This window comes from Pinus tabuliformis, chromosome 6, assembly GCF_031772625.1.
Source record: "Pinus tabuliformis cultivar Carrire ecotype Pingquan chromosome 6, CPIR1, whole genome shotgun sequence".
NCBI classification, from domain to species: Eukaryota; Viridiplantae; Streptophyta; class Pinopsida; order Pinales; family Pinaceae; genus Pinus; species Pinus tabuliformis.
The window spans coordinates 1,517,127,736-1,517,138,691 of record NC_142292.1 but is presented as its reverse complement, the minus strand read 5'-3'; the positions used below and the strand labels follow the sequence as shown (position 1 = coordinate 1,517,138,691).

The following is a 10,956-nucleotide window of genomic DNA, read 5'->3' as shown; positions in this document are numbered from 1 at the left end:
AACATTTTTTTAATATTATACACTATATGTTCCATTCCTTGTGATTGTCATCACTCCCACTGTTGACACTAGCATCATTGTGTCGGGATGGGCTCTATAGCCTAGTATGAAGGAGATGTTGTAACGTAATCTCACAATTATAAATAATAAAATAATACTTATATTAACAAATAAAATATAGTAACAACTAAAAAAGTTAATGCCAACCATGAATAAAACACTTCAATTTCTACCTCAATTTTACATGGATTTTCTATCGAAAAAAAGGTAATTAATAGTAAAATAAACTAATTTTCTTCACTACTTAATATGAAGTTCACAAATTCTATGTAAAAATAAATATATGTAGTTTTGTGTCCATGATAATTAATTTTACCATCTTTATTTTTCTACCCATAATAATCCATTTTGAATCCTTTATTCTCCTAACTAGGTTCTAAATATTCATATTTAGAAACATTCTATTTTAAAATTCAATAATTTGCAAATTCCATTCTTCAAAACCTTTCCTAAAATATTCCAAGTCAATTCAAGCCCAAAGATTAATCTCATTTCAGTGAAATAATGTTTTGCTGGTCTAACTATTCTGGGTCATATAATTAACTATTCGATGCAAAACCAACTCGAACCCGAAGGAATTCGTTGGAGGCCAACGATAAAATAAACTATCTTTGGTGGGAAGCGAGTAATGGAACTACGTACGTCATGTTACTGGTGCTGACGGTAAACATGTCACTCGCTGAATCTAGTATGCCGAACTTTCTTTCTTCTCGTTAATGTTTCTATAGTATAATTAAGCGTGTTGTGTTTTACAGCCTCCGAGATGTAACGTGTATATATTTATATTTATATATACAAAGAAAACAAAAAAACTTAACAGGCATTTTTTAAAATATTATTTAGTATGAAAAAATTAATTATTAATTTGACAAAATAAATCAATTAGCCATTTGATAAAATAAAAAAGAGATAATACCAGTATAGTTTTGAGATAATACGCATGCGTTCTGTCACATATTCTTTAATCCTTTTGCAATATCTTAATGATGTGTTCAATTTTGCCATATCTTAATGATGATGTGCTAAATTTTGCAATATCTTAATGATGATGTGTTAAATTTGGTTTGTCTCCGCATCGTATCCTCCCGCTATAGCTATAAAACCATTCCGTCTTGTCTCGGTATATACCATTTAGTGCCGCTGTCTCTAATCTCTGCTACTCACTAGAGATATAGGATGCAAGGCATGAATAATATAGGATGGCGGTGGTGTACTTGGATGACCTTACTGCTGTTATTTAATGTAATTTCCATTTCAATTTCAGTTTCACCTTCGGTTGTGGATCATGGGGCGCAAATATCGGATTCCTATATTTACGGTCGGTGCAATGTGAACAAATACAGCAGTGGCAGTGAATACGAGAGGAATCTGAAGAGGCTATTGAAATCCCTGGTGAATGGCGCTGCCCCCAGGGGCGGATTGGCGACACGTACATATGGCGGAGTCCAGGGGCTTGTGCAATGCAGGCCCGACGTCTCTCGCCATGAGTGCCAAAGCTGTTCCGCTGCAGCGTTAGAGAGGGCTTTTCAAGGCTGCCCCAACGGCATAAGCGCTCGTGTTCAGTTCGAATTCTGCTTCACTCGCTATGAGAATTACACTTTCGCCTCTGTTCTCGATACCAGCGTTGCCTATTCTCTTGAGAGTGCGAAGAGCAACAGTAATATTCATGGTTTCAATCACACTCTCGCCAATTTCATGGCAACTCTCGCACGGAAAGCTCCCTTACACGTCAATCGATTCGCCACCGGAGCACGGGTGGTGAAACATTCTTCTGTCACCGTTTATGGATTACAAATGTGCTTCACAACACTTGTAGCGCCCGACTGCCGTGCCTGTCTGAGACAAGCCATTGGATTGTTGAATAACTGCTGTTCTTCGCAGATGGGAGCTCAAATTTATCTGGGCAGTTGCTCCGTACGATTCGAGATATATCCCTTCTAGACCTCATATATGCTCTCACGAAGGAATGCTCATCGAAATAAATATTGTCTTTTTCTTTAACATATTTTCTCCGCTCTCTACCGTTTTCTCAAAAATAGACATGAAGCTATATATGCCCTGCCTTTTCTTTCTTATATTATATTTTCACGCCTCTGTACTTTTTCTCTTCTCAAAATATACATGAAGATATGCCATACAAAATCTAGTGATGGCTTCATGTGTATTTTTCATAATAATAGAGAAATTTAAATTGTCCTCATATTATCAGAGTCTATTGTATGTTGTTACAGTTTTGTTTGGACTCATTGTTCATTGTTTTAGCTAATTCTGGTGAGTTTTCAGACACTATATTTTGGGATTCCATTCAATTAGATTGTAATTTTATATCTGTAATTAATTACTGACCAGGTAAATGTAAAAGTAATGTACCCCGTCTCCAATATGAGCACAACTTATCTTCCGATAATTTATGTCTTCCATAATTTCAACCTCTTGTCTTTGCAGGTACCACAATCCATAAATTTAAAGATTATTAGTTTGACGTAAGATGCTAAACATTTCTATTTTAGTAATAAAAGTTTAGATTGATATGTAACAGATAAGTAAGATAGCATAATCTATTTTAACAGGTTTACATAAATTTTGTAAAGAGGTTTATCATGATGGGAGTTATCCTGAAAGAAGTTAGTTAAAAGGATTAATTGAAATTTTAGAATTTCGATTATAGGAAAGCAGTTTGGAAAAAATTGAGAAGATGATTGACAAATCTATACACCATTGTAGATTCCTAAATTGAAATTGAAAAGATGATTGGCAAACCTATACACCATTATAGATCCCATAACTATGGATCTAATAAGTGTGGAGAGGCATTTAAGTATCAAATCTCTTAAAGGTCCACAAATCTCTTTTAAAATAACTGCAAAACATGAAAAATGGTTTGTACTTGGAGGGATTTGACATCTCTCACCACTTGATATATGTGTGGTTAAGATGGATATACTCTCTCTCTCTCTGTCTCTCTCTCTCTATCTATCTATCTATCTATCTATCTATCTATCTATCTATCTATATATATATATATATATATATATATATATATATATATATACTATGTGTAATTTTTCATTATTCAAATTTCATTTTGAATGTATAAGTGAGTATGACGCCTTGAAAATCCCATTGAACATTATGAATTTGTAAACTACATAGCTTAAACTTGCAATTCCAAGAAATCTTTGCTAGATTTTATGTTGGACATAGTGTTGTCATTGCTGTCAAAGGGTAATTCAAAGATTGTTGAGTATGACAATTCAATTACTTGAAAGGCTACATCAATTGATCAAACATGTCTCAATGTTCATTGATCTTTTATTGAAGATATGATGTTCAAACGAATCCATAGATCGTATGGTTGGATAGTTCTCCCCAAGAATAAAACTTATGTAGCCCGAAAGATCTTGACTTGCCAAATGCAATGATTGTACACTACTACACCAAGGGCACTTTTAAGACATTTTTTAAGACAAAAGAAATCTTTTGTCTTAAAAAAATCACGTTTTATTTTAGTTGTTTTACATTAAAATTTAAGATCAATTCAATTTCTTAAATATAAAATTTAAGACAAAAAAGTTTGAGACAAATATGTTTTAAGACAGAAGTTTATATTTAAGACAAAAACAATTAAAAACAAAAATATTTTAAGACAAAACTTTAAATTTATGAAAGACAAAAACAATTAAAAACAAAAATATTTTAAGACAAAACTTTAAATTTATGAAAAAAACAGTTTGAGACAAGCATATTTTATGACAAAAATTTATATTTAAGACAAAAAAGACAAATATTTTAAGACAAATCTTTATATTTAAGGCAAAAAGAATTTGAGACAAAAATATTTTAAGACCAAAATAGTTTAAGACAATTATTTTAAGACAAAACTTTATACTTAAAACAAAAATATTTTAAGACTAATTTATATTTAATACAATGACCAGTTAAGATGAAACTCATTTAATATAATTAAGAATTAAGACAAAAACAAATTTAAGATAATATTATCTAACAAGTGCAAAATTGACTATGTGACTTAATTCCACCAAGTTGCATGCTACTATTGTCTTGCACCTGTATCGAGGTTGCTATTTCACTTACTATTCATGTTATCTTATATAAAGACAATGATTTGTTGGGCTCTTCATTTTGTGGGGCTAGTTGACTCTGAAGAATGTGACAACTGTTCCTCGCAAGATTTCTTGGACATCAATTCATCTTATGTCCCTTCGAGCTCTGTTGTTACGATTAGAGACAACTTGTCTTTTGTTGCATTCGACACTACTACATGGAGGGGGATTTTAAGACAATTTTTTAAGACAAAATAAATCTTTTGTCTTAAAATTTAATTTGTCTTAAAATTTTCGATACGAGACACTAGTAAAAATGATAAAGGTAAAGGACTAAGAGTTTGTATTTACATTGTTCATGGGTTCTTTAGGAAGTAGAGCAATGGAAGCTAACAAAAAGTGGTGGGATTTAGGGCAATGGAGGCTCGAAACAGAGGTGTGCTTCGTGAGAGGAGCAATGGAGGTATTTTTGCTGAGCGTGGATAGGAAGTAACATAGTTGGAGTACTTTTCTGGGTCTCCATCGATTCTGTTTTAATGTGTTTTTTAACTGTTTCATTTATTTTGAACGCTACTTTTTTTTTTACAGAAAGAAAAAAAAATCTATCTTTGTATTAAAATATAAGGATAGTGTATAATTCAAATGTCATTCATTATATTAGCTTTTCATACTTCTGTTATCATTCTTATGCCCATACATTTCTAATTTCCTGTTCTACCAAAAGTATCTTTCTTAACATCAAACTTTAGCTTATAACCATTACATTTTCATAAATGAAGGCTTTCATTATCTAAAGATACAAAACTTCCATCAAAATCAGGTATGTGTGAAAATGTCTCCTAAGAGTAGTTGATGTTGCATGCATTGACCATGATACCCTCCTTGCAGACTCATAATTTTTTTTACCTTTTTCCTTCGAAATACCTATTTTAGGTAGGAGGTTTGTTGTCCAATTCTATTCTCTATATATATGCTCGAAATGTATATGATTAAAAGTCCCTACCAGGCTCTAAATCCTCATCATCTAATTTACAATATGGGGGGATTGAAATTAGTATGCTTGTTTACCTAGTCAGTGATTCCTTTTGCATCTCCATATACCTTAATTTTGTCTAACCTTAGCCATTTTGATACGATAAGGAATCCCCATAATGTTGTAATCTCAGATTTGTTGTTTGATCCCATTCCACCCTCCCACCATATGTGGGAGAGATGACTTAGTAACTATGATTGCGCCACATCCACATTTCCTTCTATTGTTTGCTTCGTAAAAAAAACCCAACCATATATTCTTTCCAAATATCAATTAATTTTCATTTCTTGTTTCTGTTAGACTTGATCACCGACCCGATCTCGTTGAAAAAAACAACTGTCTTAATAATGGATTCTCTAACAATCACAGTTTTCTGATCAAAATGCTAGCGTTCCTACTTCGCCCTATAATACATATGATATATAATGGGAGGGACCTATACTTTCTTTGTGAAGTGAACCATGACAGAAGACATCTAAACAAGGGTTGATTAGTGCCAACAAAAGGAAGCTTCATTTCCTCCATAACCCCATCCCAAATCAGCCTCTCATATGATCATTTGATTAACAAATGATCTGTATCTCCCCCCCCCATGCATAGAGGGCATATTCCAGGACCAATGAACCCACATTTTTGTAAGTTGTTCCATGTTAATATACGATCATGTGCTTCCAACCAGCAAAAATATTTTAATTTGTTCGGGATATTCCACCTCCATATATCTTGTAGATGCTTATTATAGTCATTGATCCTCCTGGGCCTTCATAACTTCAAGTAGATGTCTTGGACCATCCACTTGTTCTTTTTCATTGCGCCTCCCCCCTCCATATCATATTGTCTTGCTTATCACCAAGAATGATGCCAAAAGATCAATGTTGTGCTACGTATGACCCCCATTCCTCCTGATATGTCTCTGGTATACCAAGATCTTCGGCCCTTCTCCAACTCTGTTGATTAATATTTTAAGTCCCCGACAGGTATATCTATTGCAAGCAGATAATGTCCTTTAAGTGAAGGATTTACAATAGTTGAAAGGATGATGAATATCCAGTTTTGGTCTTAGATCCATATCCAGTCCACCAATGAGAAAACCCCAACATCCAGTGTAGAGTGTGTTGAAAAGTGTAACTAGGTTCGGTCTTCATATTGACATGTGTAAATATAATTTTATGTAATTGATGTAAGGAAGAAAATAAAATTATTTTTGTAATGCTTGAATCATGGGTTTCATGAACATGGAATTATGTTTTAGTTAAGGTTCCCATTGTGAGCTTTTAGATTTTTCATCAAGTCATAATAGTCTATTGAGTTAATGTTATGTATGGAAGACCCTTCTTGGGCATGTTACAAATATATGTGAGTCATTGAAAGAGTCAAAGAGACCTTCAAGATCAAGCTCAAGCATATCCTTCAATTCGGCCTTAAATGAAATTATGAAGCTTCACCAAAGGAAATTTTAGATCACATGCAAGTCAAGTCAGCTAATTTACATGGGCAACCACTATAAATATGGCAACTCAACCTCATTTCAAGGTTATAATTCCAGTCAAGGAGAAGTTTGCAATAAGGAGTGTGAGAATCACTAGGAAAGGAGCCTCATAACCAGTGAAGAAAGGAAAGGCAGAGTGATGTACTTAGATATTTTTTGGGTCTATGGGTTGAATCACTCCACGAGTGTGAAGTATAGACAATGTATATTGCAAAAGAAGTTGAACTACTGCATACCCTTTTGAAGGTCAAGTCAAGAAGAAAACTAAGGAGTATCTCAAGCCAAGTTGTCAAGGAGGTAGCCTCCACCTAAAGAGAAGGAGTTCAAAGTACAAGAGAAGGTCATCTACATGTAATATGGTTTTTGAATTAGGGCAGGGAAGCTACAGGCTTGAAGAATAGAAAAGTTAGTAGAGGCAGAAAGAAGAAACATGTAGTTGACTATCGTTAACTCTATTAAGAAATAGAGGTCAAAATAATAATCTTGGTGTCTTGGTCTAGGAACGGTCAAATAGGTCAAGGGTCTTGCTCTTGGTATTCATCAATTGAAGTCTCTATAAGAAGAAGAATTTGTTTGGGCCAGTTTCCTCTCAAGTGGGAGAGGTTTTGGCCCTATTTGATTGCATATATTCTTTTTCTCTTGTCTCTTTATTATTTATGCTTTGGGAGTTGTTTGGTGAAGAACCCTACCTAATTCCTCTATATGGATTAAAAAACTAAGAAGGGAAGCCATTAATATTGAAAACACAATTTGTATTTTTGAAACCTGCCAAAATCCATTTAATGTTAAATAGAGACATACCGGATTTTAACACGACTAAGAAGAGGAATTCCCAGTCAATTTATTCATATGCCTTGCTCAAGTCTACCTTCAGAAGGAAAGCTCTTTGTTTCCCGGATTTAATAGAGTGCATCATCTCCTGGGGAATACCAATTACATCTTGTATTTTTCTACCAACTGTTCCTCTATAATATGCTTCAACAATACCACCTTCAACCTACTCACAATCAATTTTGATATCATTTTGTACATTGAGTTGCAGAGACATATATGACAATAATATGCAAAGGTTCTTGGTTCCACCCTTTTTGGGATTAATGCGACGAAAGTTGCATTTATGGCCCCCGAGATGAACCCATGAATCCGAGATTCTTCAACTACTTCCAACAAATTTGGGATCATCAAATCTATGAAGTGAATAAAAAGTTCAATCATCCACCCATCTTGTCTTCCCATCAGTTTCAATACCCTCAAGACTCAAGCAGGCCTTTGACCAAACCCATGTGTAACTTAGCGTTACATGGCATGATCTCAAGTTTGGTTTTCATCTTGTAAAGCTCCCTTTTTTCTTAGATCCTTCATCCACATGGTCATAGGCCCTAGTTTTAACCTAAGAACAAGGATATCCATCAATGTGATGGCAAAAGCGAATGTAATACATGTAACCATTCCTCCAATTACATTTAAAACATACCTGAATGGATCCTCATAGTGAAATGCATCTCTGGAAGAACCTTCATGATAATCCCACACATGACATAAATTCCTCCATCTTAATAATTTTTGGATCACACATAACCCTGATACCACTAGATAATCCAATAGAATCAATTGAAACTACGTGTCGTGTAGGGCACATATACAACATTACCTTCCACATCTTATCTCTGCAAACCATCATTTCTTGGAAAAGGATTAGAGAGGATTTATGAACCCAAACAATACGTCTGAGGGAGATTAATTTCTGGGGTCACTCCTAAACCTTAGATTTTAATGGATATAATAATCATGGAGGCACCACATGCACAGTTGCATCCCCTCTAAGGACCCAGGCTCCATGAAAATCAGAAAAAGAGACATCCCCAATAGTAAAATCAGAATCAATGTCAAACCAGTTATTGGGAGATCTAAACTCATCGGCATAACCCAATTCGATCTTGTTACTAGCTAAAACCATTTTACATTTAAGGGGGTTTCTTCTCCCTATGTGTGACATTATTATATGATTGACCTCCATAATCTAGAGGATTATGGAAAAGGGATCTTTTAATAGAAAGGGGAGTCACATTCTCAGACGAGGACAAATAACCCTTTGATTCCTTGTCAAAGGAAAATGTTCTAGGGGATGAGACCATATCCAAAGGCTGGAATGACAACCCAGCTACATAGGATGACTTATTGGAAAGAGGGGAGGACTTAGCTACAGGCTATGTTTGAGCAACAGGAGCCACACGACCAAAGTCATTCGTACAGTCCATAGAGGGATGGGGATAATGTGACAGGTCATTAGAGGATATGGTATTGACACTTACCAAAGGCTGAAATGGCATCATCACTTCAAGGGATGACTTGCTATAGGGGCCTCACTTTATTAATTATCATGTTCATTCATAAAGGGGGTTCTAAATTGTGAAAAATAGAGAGAACACAATATAGATATTGTGGGTGGAGATTTTGGGTAGAGCGTTACAGGTTTTGGAGGTATTAAAATAAGTATTTGGTAAAACTAAGGGATATCCACGAAAATTGGCATGGAGTAGTATTGACTATTTAGTAATAGAAAGAAAATGGTAATCTAAATCTTGAACACACTGATGGTTGCTTATCTCACCACTTGAACAAATGTTACGAGTTCAAATAGCCACATGAGGGAGAATATTATATGCTACCAATAAAGTTTTATAGCGTTTCAAATCATAAGTGAATATAGAGGAGTTTTCAAATTTTTTCTACGAGGGTCAAGCGTTTCTAGGCTTTGATAGTTAAAAAAAATGGTGGCGCTAGGAGGCATTTTCCAACGTAATGTGGTTACAGGAGGGGCATTCAATTATATGTTTTGGCATGGTGAAGATGCCAAAGGTTACGAGATGCATTTTGGCAACTGTGAGGACATTGAAATTTTTTCTTCACTAAGGAAGAGTAGGTTAGACTCCTATTCTTTTGTGGGGGCTATACAAAAAAAAGGGGCATTGAAAAATGCACTTGTGCCTTTCTACACCACCGTCGATGACATTTTCTCCTCAATGGGTTTTCATGTTGGTTATCTGGTGCTAGGGCACAACATGATGGAGAAAATCAAGGATAAGATTCATTAGTGTAAAGGATGTCATGATGCCATGGTCTTACGGTCCTTTTTCTCTGCTTATCTACTAGTGTAGGTTGTTGGCTTGCATTGGGGTGGCGATTGTTGGGGCTTCACAATCATTTTGGTTCCTATCAAATCTTCTCTGACTTATTCTATGGCTGCTCTATTGGTGGCCTTGTGCCATTTTCTTCATGGTTAGTTTCAAGACCCTAATCCTCCTCAAGTGGAGCACTTTGTTTTGTCTTTTGAATGAATAAAATCGGTCCATATTGCCACTTGCCACTTCTATTTCATGAAATCCTTTTAAAGCATGAACTTAATATTCATTTGAGGGTTTGATTATGATAACATCCACATGGTATCTCCTCATACAAATTTTCTTCCACATATGAAGAAAAGGTCTCAAACAATATGTACATTGAGAAATGTAGTGCAAGGAAGAACTTGTACATGTTTTAGAAAAGCATAAATAAGACAAGATAGAGAGGTATTTCCGACATTGAACAAATGCAAAAAAGAAATGAACAATAAGAATGAACTTATAGGTTTTCAATAGGTTGAAAGGAAATTGTACAGAGAATTAATACAATCATATGGATATGTATGGCCATATGGAGGAATACAACAGTTGTACAACTTCTTCCTTTCTTTTTGGTGTAGATCATATACCTCATTCTGAGATGATTATACTTGCCATGTAGTTTTTATTTTAGTAGCTTGTAGAGGTTTCCTTGAGGTATGGAAAGCCGATTTTGAGAAGAAATTACTTATGTATCTACAAAACTCTTTTATTCTTCCAGTGCTTAAATTTTCAGTTATTATGCGGTTGATGCTATGATCTAAAAGTAATTTCTACATTATATTAAATTTAGCAATTTATCTATTTAACTAAGATCATATGGATAATAGTCACCTAAGGTTGAGTTTTGGTAATGTTCTTAACCCTAAATACCTCGACAAGTGAAATATGCCTCCAAATATGTGAAATTGTGTCCTTACCCCAAAAAATTTCTACTTGAGGGGGAACACACACCTTTAAATACATGGAACCTCTTCCATTATGGTTATTTCTCACCCCTTCTTACCTGCAACCTCCCCCAGCCACCTCCTTGAAGAGGGTGTCCAACCTCAAGACTCAAGCAGGCCTTTGACCAAACCCATGTGTAACTTAGTGCTACATGGCATGATCTCAAGTTTGGTTTTCATCTTGTAAAGCTCCCTTTTT

At 34.8% G+C, this 10,956-nt stretch overlaps 1 protein-coding gene across 1 annotated transcript; it reads left to right on the top strand.

Moving 5' to 3' along the window:
* The first annotated feature begins 705 nt into the window (after positions 1-705).
* Positions 706-2,001, top strand: LOC149264451 (cysteine-rich repeat secretory protein 38-like). The gene is made up of 3 exons (XM_089399017.1): positions 706-723; positions 816-825; positions 1,325-2,001. The coding sequence occupies exons 1-3, from the start codon at positions 706-708 to the stop codon at positions 1,999-2,001; spliced, it is 705 nt and encodes a 234-aa protein (XP_089255143.1).
* The last annotated feature ends 8,955 nt before the right edge of the window (positions 2,002-10,956 follow it).